This window comes from Vipera berus (genome assembly GCF_964194415.1).
Source record: "Vipera berus genome assembly, chromosome: Z".
In the NCBI taxonomy this organism is placed as follows: Eukaryota; Metazoa; Chordata; class Lepidosauria; order Squamata; family Viperidae; genus Vipera; species Vipera berus.
This window is the reverse complement of record NC_138205.1, coordinates 73,753,802-73,766,953: the sequence shown is the minus strand read 5'-3', so window position 1 is coordinate 73,766,953 and position 13,152 is coordinate 73,753,802. Positions and strand designations below refer to the sequence as shown.

At 34.5% G+C, this 13,152-nt stretch overlaps 1 protein-coding gene across 1 annotated transcript in view; it reads right to left on the bottom strand.

Annotated features, from left to right (window-relative positions):
* The window catches only part of DPY19L1 (dpy-19 like C-mannosyltransferase 1), a gene marked incomplete at its 5' end in the record, with an annotated part of 85,578 nt that overhangs the window by 31,025 nt on the left and 41,401 nt on the right, over positions 1 to 13,152 (bottom strand). The window contains 4 exons of the mRNA XM_081344144.1: positions 4,827 to 4,913; positions 6,197 to 6,274; positions 8,219 to 8,318; positions 9,149 to 9,240. Coding sequence (XP_081200270.1) covers positions 4,827 to 4,913; positions 6,197 to 6,274; positions 8,219 to 8,318; positions 9,149 to 9,240 — 357 coding nt within the window. The remainder of the gene's footprint in view (positions 1 to 4,826; positions 4,914 to 6,196; positions 6,275 to 8,218; positions 8,319 to 9,148; positions 9,241 to 13,152) is intronic.

The following is a 13,152-nucleotide window of genomic DNA, read 5'->3' as shown; positions in this document are numbered from 1 at the left end:
CTTTATCCTTTCTTTTACTGGGGAAAATGTACATTTTATTATAGTCTTAATTTAAGAATCCAATGAAAGTGTTCCTTATATCCTTGGAGGAAGAAGTTGGAAGGCATTCTTAGTATATATTTGTTTTCGTTTCTTTTTCTTTATAGCTTTTCACATTTCTATTCCTATTCTTTTTTTGCTCTTTATCTTTTTTGTTAGCTTATGCCATTTTTATGTGTATACTTTGCAAAACATTATGAAATTATCTGACAACATCCTGGGATGGCTGTAAAGACAGGAGTTATAGTTAAAGAATTTGCTGGACTCTGATTAAATATGGATTACAAATACATAACTTGGAATATAGATGGAAATAATGCTCACAAAAAAGAAATATTTTTCATGATTTGAGAACATTAGTTCACAAGGGGAGTTAAAATAAATAAAATGTCCAATTACATCAGTAGTAAAAGGACATATGGTAGGATAGTAACAAATAATTACTTTGCTTCTTTACAAATAGAAACTGTTTAAATACGCCCAAGCAGAGTAACCAATAATGGAGGAAGTATCAATCCAAGGTATGTAAAGAGATGGCTATAGATTGGCTTCCATTAAGCCGTAAATCTCAAGCACTACATATACATCTAAGATTCTTGAGAGAGTTTTCAGATATCAACTTGGGGTTATCTTCTGCAATCTGAAAAACCATAGAGAATAGGCATAATGCAAGAGGAATGGGACAAGATCGATTTTCTTATCTTCAAAGAGGGAAAAAAAGAGGATCCAGGTTACTGCATACTAATAGTCTGATATTGATACTGGGTGAAATTCTGGAACAGAATTTGTGAGCATTTAGGGAAAAAATGCTGTTTGAGAGCAGTCTGCATAAGTTTATCAAGAGTAGCCAGTTTGGTCCACTATATATAAAATTATATATAATAATAGCTATATCTTCTTAAATGACTTAGATGAGGGAACAGAAGAGGAACTCATCAAATTTGCAGATGACATTAAGCTAGCAGGAGTAGCCAACACCCCAGAAGACAAGTTCAGGATCCCAAAAAATCTTGACAGACTTGAACAATGAGCCTTATCCAACAACAAGAAATTCAATGTGGAGAAAAGCAAGGTTTTACATTTAGGCAGGAAAACCTGAAGATACAAGTACAGATTAGGTGAAATCTGCTCAAAAACAATAACTGTGAGAAGAACCTTGGAATCCTAGTGGATGATCACTTAAACATTAGTCAGCACTGTACAGCAGCAGCCAAAAAAGGTAATACAATCCTTGGTTGTATAAACACAGGCATAGAATCAAAATCACGTATTAATCAAAATCAAAATCAGTATCAGTGCTGCTTTATAAAGCCTTAGTAAGGCCACACTTGGAATATTGCATTCAATTTTGGTCACATTACAAAAAAGATGTTGAGACTTTGCAAAAAGTGCAAAGAAGAGCAACTAAGATGATTAAAGGCCTGGAAACTAAAACATATGAAGAATGCAGGATTTGGGTATGGCCAGCCTAGAGATAAGAAGGACTAGGGGGGACATAATACCAGTATTCCAGTATTTGAGAGGCTGGCCAAGAGGAAGCGGGCCAATTTATTTTCCAAGGACCAAAAGGCAAGACAAAGAAACAATGGATGGAAACTAATCAAGGAGAGAAGCAACGTGGAATTAAGGAGAAACTTCCTAACAGTGAGGACAACTAATCAGTGAAATAGCTTGCCTTCAGACATTGTGGGTGCTTCATCAGTCAAGGTTTTTAAGAAGTGACTGGACAAGCACTTGTCTGATTTGGTGTAGGGTCTCCTACTTGGGCAGAGGGCTGGACTAGAAGATCTCCAAGGTCCCTTCCAGTTCTATTCTGATTATTATAGTAGCTCCAGAATGGAATTTAACTGCTTTAATATTATTTAGAATAGAAATCTATTAGCAGAATGCACGTGTACAGTATTCCTCATGTGGCTGATCTGATTTAGAACAGTACACTATTTGATTAGGTATTGTTAATTATATAAATTATATAATATAATGAATATACAAATTCTTGATTCCCATGTGGCAAGAACGGAGCAACTTCCTCTGCTTCCTTAATGTGAATTCCAGACTGCTGCAGATCACAGCAGAGCTATCCAGAGGTTACATTAGGAAAGCAGACTGTAATGAGTAAGCTTCATTATGGTCGTGAGTCAAGGATTACTTGAAATTATATAGTAATTATTATATAATTAATCATATATTGCATTAACAAAGTCAGTTTGGAATAGTGGCTGTGGTATAGAAACTAGGAGTGTGAGTTCTAGTCCTAATTTAGGCATGAAAACTGGCTGGATAATCTTGTGCCAGTCACTCTCTCTAAACCCAGCTTATCTCATAGGGTTGTTGTTGTGGGGAAAATAGGAGGCAGAAGTCTTATATACTCCATCTTGTGTTACTTATACAAAGTAACAAAGGAAGGCTAAAAAAATAACTCAAATAGATTAACAAACAAACAAGCTATTATTTAATTATTATTACCGTTCCTTTAGATTTTTTTATCTTGTAATGTTTTGTCTTTGTTTATAACGAATAGCAATTTTCCTGCAACGCGCATAGATCTCAATCTAGATAAGATTTTTTTCAAAACTTACATTCTACTATTCTATGAGGTTCATGAGATGATAATCGGCTGTAACAGCATGGCAGATGAATTCACAGAATATTAAGCACTTTGTTCATGAACAGGAATGTTCATAAAAATAAGCTAAGTTTGTTAGGCAATGCTCCATATTTCTTAAGAAAGCTTATTTCTAAAATGGAAGCCATTTTTTTTTACAGTACAGGTAGTCCTTGACCTACAACAGTTCGTTTAGTGACCATTCGAAGTTAGAATGGCTTTGAAAAAAGTAATTTATGACCATTTTTCACACTTACAACTGTTGCAACATCTCTATGGTCATGTGATCAAATTTCAAATGCATAGCAACTGACTCATATTTCATGAATGAAGGCAAATATACATTGTCCCAGGATAAGGTTGCAGAAGCCAATCTGAGTCAGCTACCAGGACCTGAGGTTTGTTCTTCCAGTTTTCGGACTTGTGCTGGAGCTTATCCTCAGGGAACTTCTCAGTCTCCAGAATGTGTGCACTGGGCTGTTCTATGCATAATATTTACCTGATGCCTGGTTGTGTGTGGTTTTAGTTGTTGATTGGAGTATTGATGGCCAGCTATTAAGCCATTGATAGCTGTTTCCTCTTGCTGCTGCATCCTCAGCTCCTAAGTACCTGGTAAGCTAGTGATAAATTGGCACTTCTTTTGACTGACAAGGGGCCATTTCTCAGACTTCAATCATTTATCTGGCCATTTTTGTCCCTGCCTGGCCAACAATCTTAGTAACTGCGAAATTGAATGCATGACCTTGTTTACTGCAATGTGAGGCTACCAATGAGTTCAGGTCTCCTTATCTAACTGCTCGTGTTCTTGTACCCCAGTGATTCGCTTCCTTCCCATTTGTCCTGGTCACAGGGGTAATCTATGGAAGGAATCTGGTAAATTACATTAGAAATTTCTCCCACCTTCAAATGGTCTTTCTACTGCATGACCTGACCTTGTATGGTTAGAATTTGGGAGATGGGCAATGCTCACCTGCAGACCTCAGAAGCTATGTTCTATTGCTTCCGAAATGTTTTTGATATATGGCATGGTATGCCTTCTTTCTTCCTTTCCCTCCCCAGCATGTTGCTCAGGCATCTTGTGATAAATGCTTATGAGTACCCTTCTGCTTGAATAGTTCACATAGGTACCTGCTCTCCAGTTGTTTTGCTAATTGGGTACTACAATGGATTCTCAACCTGCCATATAGTGTTCTGATGCAACTCTTTTTATGTGACAGTCGATGGTTATTGTTGAAACACAGAATGCATGGGGTTTGGTAGCCTTGCAATATACTATGGCTTCTCGGCTTCCATCTTCCAGTATGACGACAAGCACATCTAAAAAATGGCAATAGTTTAGCCATTTTTTTTCCTCCACTGTGAATTGTTTATCCAAGAAAATGGAGTTCAGTAGGGTATGAAATTCTTTGAGAACATTTCTTTTGATAATGACAAAGGTATCATCCATGCCAAAGTTTAAGTGTGTAATTATGAAATGCACAGTGTTCTAGTTCTGATAAAACTGATTCTTCAATGACTTCTGATATTGGGGATCAATATTTGCTCATACATTTCTCCTTTAAATATTAAAAAGGTATTTTGGCAGTGCTGGTAATAGGCTACCATATGAAAATAAATCATGCAGAACAAAGACTATTTGGAGGTGGGAGAAACTTCTAATGTAATTTATGAGATTCCCCGCATGGATTGCCTGTGACTGACTATGTAGGACAGACAGGGAAGAAGCTAACCACCAGATTATAAGAACACAAGTGATTAGACAAGAAGACCCAAACTCATTGGTAGCCTCACACTGGATTAAATAAGGGCATGCATTCCAATTTGGAAGAACAAATCTCTGGTCCTGGTGACTGACTTAGACTCATATCCATGACAGTTGCAGTGCCCCCATGTCATGTGATCACCTTTTGTGGCCTTCTGATAACAAAGTCAATAGGGAAGCCAGATTCACTTAACAATTATGTTTTTAACTTAACGACTGCAGTGATTCACTTAAACAAATGTGGCAAGAAAGGTCATAAAATGGGGCAAAATTCACTTTAAAATGTCTCACTTTGAAATAGAATTTTTTGGCTCAATTGTGGTCTACCTGTATAAGCTACAGAAATATTCAGCTTAGATGATAAGACTACTGTAATTGTACACTAAGTAAATCATTATTAGCTATTTGTTTAAGACTTACCCAGCTGACTATCAAAAAGGCAGCATAATAGGATGTCATCAACATAGAATTTCCAAACATAAAGACAAAGCATACAGCAAGAGATACCTGATGTGACATAAATATGTTAATTAAGATTGCAGAGGCATGACAAATATGTAGAGTATCTACTTACAAGATTTTTTAAAAACAAATAGTGTATAAGATACTATCTTATACATTATTTAAATTATTTAAAATAATGTATTATTTGACAAAAGATACACAAATATAAACTACTCTTGTAAAAAATAGAATATTTGGTCTATATATCATGGTGACATTTCAAGTTTCAATTTATATACAAATTAACAATGTTTGTTCATTTAAAAAACAACAGCTGAACATGTTTTCAAATTGGATTGTAAGCACTTAAAAGAGGGTGATTGGGGAGAGAAAAAAATGGGCATTAATCCTCATTGAATCATTAATCCCTATTGAATCATTGAATCAACAGTAAGTCATTCAATGACTGTTCAAATTTTCAATGGCGTTTGAATGAGGGGGATCTAGGAGGGGTCCTCACAGTTGGTACCATTGCAACATTCAGTGATCATTAATTACAATTTGGGTGCTTGCAATCAGCATGCAATTACAATGTTGCAGTCTCCTGTGATCACCTGATCACCATTGGTGACCGTCACTGCTGCTTCTTACAAGTAAAGTCAAGAAGTTACATTCAGTGATCATGTGACTATGGAATATTGCAATCATGTGACAGCAACTAGGATGAACAATGGATTTACTTAATGGCTAATGCATTTACTTATTGTTGTTGCAAAAGATGTTGTAAATCTGGGCATGGTCACATGATGAACCGCTTCACAACTGTCATGACTTATTACTGGAATTGCAGGCTCAATTGTGATCATAGGTTAGGGATTACCTATACCACAGGTAGGCAACCTTGGCTCTTTTATGACTCATGGACTTCAATTCCCAGAATTCCTGAGTCTGCTGACTCAGGAATTCTGGGAGTTGAAGTCCATGAGTCATAAAAGAGCTGAGGTTGCCAACCCCTTACCTATACTAATAAAATGTTGCAAGTCTGAGTGACATTTATCTTCCCTTCCAGTTTTATTCCAATGAGTACGGGAGGAGCTTTCCTCTTTTGAATGCTATTTTTATAGGAATTAAAGAATCCTTTAGCCCTCTTTGATTATGTAACAATTCTTGTATATTTCTGTCAAGATCACCTCTCTTACACATTACACTGTTTGATTAAGAAGTGAGCTAAGATTTTATTATTAATAAAAAAACATTTAACATTCTTTACAGAATAATCATAAGTAGAAATATTCAGAAATTGGTTTTATCAAAGAATATTGTTGAAAATGTAAAGGAAATATTACCATATGTGCATAAAGTATCTTCTGTAGTTTAGCTGAATCAATAAATCCCAATATGTATATACCAAAAACAGATGCTACCTGCAATTGAAAAAAATGTAGTACATTTTACCTAAAATATTTTAAAGAAGTTTATCAAAGCTCCAAATTATTCATCTTGTGAAAATGAACTGAAAAAATGGAAAGAGAAAAGGAATTTTATAATATAAACTACAATGAACAGGTTAAATTTATAACTAGAGTATAACCGCTACAATTTAATTACCTAATTCCATAATTTACAATACAGTGTCAAATTTTTGAAATTTTCCAACAAGTGTACTCCTATTCCCAGAATTCCCAGCATATGTTGGGAAATTTTAGGATCTGAAGTGTCTGCTTCAGAGCAATATTTATAGATCTATATTCCATGTTAGACAACTCATAGTTTCATTCTGTATATTTATCTGTCATTAGGACATGATTATTGACATTTGATCATGCAAAGCAGAAAACTCTGAAATGTTTGGCTTTCTGCTCCATACTCTCTATAAATTTCCCAAAAGTAGTGAAATGAAAGACCATTTCTACAGAGCAACAAGGAATTTATTCTTTTCCTATATGATGTCAAGGCCACTGTATCTTTATTATGGGAGCAAGACCTCTTAACTACTAAAGATATTTAAGGAAGAGATATATCATCTGCATCCAAGAGAATTATAATGGTTCTATTAGGTGACAAGAGTGGGTGAAATTCCAGCCTTGACAGGGTTTACCCCCATACATTTAAAAAGTAGTTGAAAAAAATGGGGGCCAATATATACGCTTCAATTCATTCTATGTGGTTATAGCTACAATATTGGAAGAATGAAAACAAGGGATTCTAAAACTATATCAAAATTATGTAAATTTATTCTTACACTACTTCATGATAGTATACATTTTTAATAATATATTTTCATAGATTGAAGTATACCATTTATAAATGCTAGAGGATTCCACCTTGTTCCACTACTAAGATACTGTTTTGCATCAAGCAGTCAGCCAGTTTTAGACTTAAGTTTCACAGTGACTTTGTTTAAATGAGCAAATGAGCAAAAATTAGTATTATTTTGTTTTTTGGAGTCACCTTTTTTAAAGACTGGGAACACTAATGGTTTTAAACCAAACAGGTAGTATTTGAATTATGCCATTGATTTGTCTGTTAGTCTGCAAAATTTGATCTTTCACAGCAGCTTCTCTATTTTTAGTCGAGATATAAGTTTGCTGTTCTCAGATAAAATCACAAAATCCCATTTCTCTGTATCTTTGGGAGGTAGTAATACAATTGATGCCACCAAAATGGGCTTGAAAATGTTCAGGTCATGCTTTGAGAGAGATGTATCCTGAAAAAGCTGTTGATCCAGAGGAAATTCTTAGGAAAGGCAGATGAGACAAAGCACTAAATTACTAAGGAATCTGTGGTAATCTGGGCAAATTTTTCCAATTTCTCATTTATAGAGTTTTTTTCTTTTCAGAAGGACTCTATGTAATTTTTTCCTTTCAATAGCGATTCTACATGAATGGTGACCTTGTAGGCTTCTGATAACTTCAACCTGGCTATGGCTCATTCGTGGTCAAATCAGAAATTATTATTGTTCTTAGGTGTTAAATGTATAATTGTATTCTATTCTTCTTTCATCGATTATTTGAGACAACAAATATGCATAAAGGTAAAGGTGGTGCTCATCTCTGTTTCTTAGTCTAGGGAGCCAGCATTCTCTGAAGACATTTCCATGGTCATGTAGCCAACATGACTATATGCCAAGGCGCATGGAATGCTGTTACCTTACCACCAAAGTGGTACCCATTTTCAGGCTTTTGATCTGCTAGATGGGCAAGAGCTGGGGCAGATAACGGGAGCTCACCCTGTTGTGCAGTACTCAGGTCTCGAACCTGGGCTATCAATTTTCCAGCTGAAAGCTCTGTGGCTTTAACTGCTGAACCACTGCACCACTGATAAAGGAATATGTAAAATTCTAATAATGCTTATTGATATTATCTTACCTGTGTTAAAAGAACAAACTGAGCAAACTGCCATGGAAGCATGAAAAGAACATTAGAAACAGATAGTGCAATCAAGCTTCTTCTATTAACATTCTGCGTCCTTGGGGAAAAGAATAAGAGACCGATTAAGATGAACAATAATGGCTCTGTTTATGTCTCCAAATAACAATAGTGAAACAATTTTTTTCAACAGAATTGACCTCTGGTTAAGCTTCAAAATAATGTATAGAAAAATTCATAAAATAGATATCTAATACCATAAAATTAAACAGAAAAAAAGAACCTTCCATATACATAATTACATAATAATTGGATAAAAATGCCAAATCCAGTCTAAACATCTGGCTGACTTTGCAACAAACTATAATTATTATAAAAACTTTGGGTCAACACAAATTTGTTTTAAAATCCTGTAACTTTTCAAAACATGATTCTTTTAATGTTAGTTAGTTCTTTTTAGATTTAGATGTACAAAGATCATCCTAATCATTCCTCATTAAAGAGAAATGATAATACCGGTAGTTTTTAAGAAAAACATATAGGAAACTTGGTATTTAGCTACATGTAAACTTCCTTTTTCTCCCAGTAAAAAGAATAAGTTTTCTATGGACAAATTATAAATTGAGGTTTCTAGTCTTTCCCAATCTGGCAGTCCTCCAAAATTTTGAATTATGTCTTTCATCCTATCATCTTTGTTTGAGGATGATGGAAGAATACTATATTGGAGAGACTAGAAAAGACAACACATAATAATGAAGGTGCAGCTAAATATGAATTCAGAGCATCTTCCTGCTTTTGTATCAATAATTACATCTATGTACCATGAATTAAAACAAATTCTTTATATAGCAGTAATACCATTTTATAACTTATGAATACATACATCAATATCTTGTTTGATATTTAAGAATGGAAAAGAATGGAAATTACCTGAGAATGTATGTTAATAATAGCATCTGAACCACAAGGAAAGGATAAGAAAAGCTTTCACGGAGAGGAGGAGTCCACATCACACGAGTACTCTGGAAATAAGAATGCAGATAATTGGTTACATATTCTAAGGTTGTTTGTTTTCTTTCATTAATAATCTCTGGAAAATATATTTATCTGGGTTTTGAACTGTAGTGATAGAATTTTTTCTTTAAAAAAGGCTCCAAAAATAGTTCATAATGTAAGAAAATTTATCCATATTATAAGAAAAATCTACTGCAATTTTACTTTACAGGTAAATATTGTAGCTATTTTTCTTCCTGGAATTTTTATTCCATTTTCCCAATAAACTGAACTAGTCCCTATTCTGAACTGAGAACATGACTTCAAAAAGAAAAATAAGATTAATTATAGGTAATAATGGCCATGGCAATTAACATTATAAGTGTACTGATATTAAACAGATCAGCTTTGAAATAAACAATAGTATAAATTAGAACCGCAGATTCAGTGCTGTACATAATTTGATGTAAGTAATCAGATTTGCAGATTTCTTTACCAGTAAATGGTATTTTAAAAGTTTTTCAGTTTAATTCCTAATTATGTGGCCAATTTAATCTATTGACACTTACCAAACAAATATTTCTACAAATATTACCAATTACTGTTGAGTAGATTCAGGAATAATGTTAAATATTGGCATGACCAATAAGCAACACACTAAATAAAAATATAAATCTATTTTAAATAGTGATAGCTCCATTTAAGCTTCACTGACTAATGATAATGGAAGAATCAGATATGATTTTTTGGAATAATTCAGCAACATTCTTTGGGGGAAAATATTCTTTTATGTGACATAATTGGAAGGGGAAAAACAAAAGAATACAAAGTGACTGGGCCACTCAAGCATGCTTTGGCTTATTCAAAGCATGAGCAAGATTGGTGTCAATCCTGCGAGTATCTGTTTTGGAAAAAGCCTGTTTGTTTCAAATAACTAATATATGCAAGTCACTCATGAATACTTCTGGGAAAAGAATGCATGCAAATCTAAAACAATAATTGAATTGATTGTTTAAAATGAAAACAAAGAAAATTAGTAAAGATTTAAAGATGAAAAGAGTCTTGAATATGGGCAGACTATTGTTAAAATGTCAACAGTGAATCTTGCGGAAAGAATAAAGGTAATCCTCTACTTATAATCACAACTGAGCCCAAAATTTCTGTTGCTAAGCAAGATAGTTGTTAAACAAGTTTTGCCGAATTTATGACCTTTCTTGCCATAGTTAAGTGAATCACTGTAGGTGTTAAATTAGGAACATGGTTGTTAGATGAATCACGCTTCCCATTGACTTTGCTTGTCAGTGTCCCATAATGTGATCACAGTGCATAAATACATGCCAGTTGCCAAGCATCCAAATTTTGATCACATGACCATGGGGATGCCACAGTGGTCATTAATGTGAAAATTACTTTTTTCAGTACTGCTGTTACTTGGAACAGTCATTAAATGGATGGTTGTAAGTCGAGGACTACCTGTCGATATGAAAGTAAAGGAAAGAAGCGAAAAAAACTAGAGTGTAAGTGGAACTCGTTTTTCCAGACAAGCTAGAATAGAATAAACAAGCACATAATGATACAAAAAAACCTCTCATGAATTTTAGAAAAATTTAAGGGGTTATCATGAAAGTATTTCAACAACTAATCTATGTGTATGTGAATGTCTATACCTTATCTTATCTTGTCTTGTCTTATCCATCCATCCATCCATCCATCCATCCATCCATCCATCCAAGTAAGAGTTTTATTTGCACAGCAATCAATATTCAGATTCTTGGTTCTTCGCAGCCTATCTAATCTATATAAATTTAGGATTAGAAACATTTTCTTTTTGTGAGGGCTGAGGGATATTTCTTTTTCTTTGTTTTGATAAAAGGCCAAATCTAGCATTTGGCTATCTACTTTTGAACATGAGAGAATTAACTTCAGCAACTTGCAAGAAGAAAAACTATGTATACTATGCCATTAATGTTAGAAAATATTTAACTCTCATAACACAACTAATGGAAATATGATGGCAAGTGAAGCTGCTCTTACAGAGTAAGAAGTTACGTTACTGAGTATCTCCAAACTGTATATGATTAAACTAAATATATTTATGAAAAAAGATGCTTGGTAGAATGATGAAGTGAATGAGGCTGTAGAAGAAAAAAGTGTTACTACAAAAATAGGCTGATGAAAATGAGAATAGAGAAAGAAGAAATAATTTAAAACACAGTTACAGAGGCAGAGAAATGTAGTCATTTTGTTGAAAATAAAATATTTTAGAAATTAGTGAAAAGGTCTAAATCAGGGGTGTCAAGCTCACAACGTCACATGATGTTGTGACGTATGGCGACTTTTTTCCCATTGCCGGCAATGGGGTGGGCGTGGTTTCGCCATGACGCATCCAGCCCAGGGGCCGGCATTTTGATACCCCTGGTCTAAATAAAGAGCCATGAGGGTGAATGGAATTAAAGATAAGAGTGATGAAATACAGGTAGTCCATGGTGAATGACTGGTCACTTAGTGATTGTTCAGTTATAAGAGCCCCCCCCCCAAAACAACAACAAAAAAGCACTATTTACAATTTACAACTCCATTTCAAAGTTATGACACTGCAGCATGCCCATGGTTAATTGCAAGTATGCTGCAGCGGCTCCGCTTCTTTCTCATCCATTCCACTCTGCCAGATTGCTGCAGGCCTTGGGCCTACTCCTGAGGCACTGATCATCTACTACACACTTACTCTGTGAAGAATTCCAGAGCTCATGTTGCAGAAGAATAGAATAGAATAGAATAGAATAGAATAGAATAGAATAGAATAGAATAGAATAGAATAGAATAGAATAGAATAGAATAGAATAGAATAGATAACTTTATTGTCACTTTGAATGTACACTAATTGCCTGGGCCATGTGGCTGCCTCCTTGAAGAAGCCATCAATTTCATCTTGCACACGATGCCTTGTGCACACAATGATGCAGTGGCTATTTCAGAGAGGTATTCATAAAGTTCAGAGATTAACCACTCCATTTTGCCTCCCTAATGCAGTCTGGATAGTGCTGCAAAAAACTCCAGAGTTTTCTGTAGCACAACGCAGAGCACAATAGGGAAGCAGAGTGGTTTTCCCTGGGTCATTCAATGGCTTCCTGAAACTGGCTGCCATTTTCTGCATGCCCGTAATTCCATATACTTCTGCTAAAATAGTGTCCTCTTCCACAAGGCTGCAGAACTCCTGCTCAAGGAGCAGATGGCAGTTATGGCCAGGAAAGTCTCTGAGTGACTATGGGTAATTACTGTGAGTAATAAATCTGGGTTTTGGAAAGATATTAAGAGTGATAAATTCATGATTTAAAAACTGGATACTAAAGGGGATTAAAGATTTTACATAGAAGAAAAAAGGAAAGATTATAAAATGCAAAATGTTGTAATAATGAAAATACTGAACATGACTTCGAAGAAAGGTATAAAAATTAGTAGCTACAATATCAATAATGTCAGTAATGTTGTCTAGTTCTATGGATATATTAAGTCAAAAAGATATTACTGAAGAAATGACAGGTATACAATAAATTTTATCTTACAGGATAGAGATGGTGTTGGTGTAGAGAACAATTTAAAAAAGGATGTTTCACTGGATCAATAAAAGCAATTGACTGATTTTTTTAAAAATTCAGAAAGAATATGCAGATGATAAACCAAAAGAATGACTTGGACAATATTTTTTATTAGATTTACAAAAGCAGCTTCTTAAAGACTTAAAGAGCTCTGTGTGATGGCACAAAGAAGAAATCAAGAAAATCAAATCCATATTTGAATGAACTAAAGCTTAAGATTGTTAGGAGTAAAAACAAAGAATGTAAAGTTTGTTTGATCAATGTTAAAACAAGGTACAGTGTTACCTCGGTACCCAACTGTTTTAAAAGACATTGAATTTGGTATTTAATGCATTTTGATGAGAA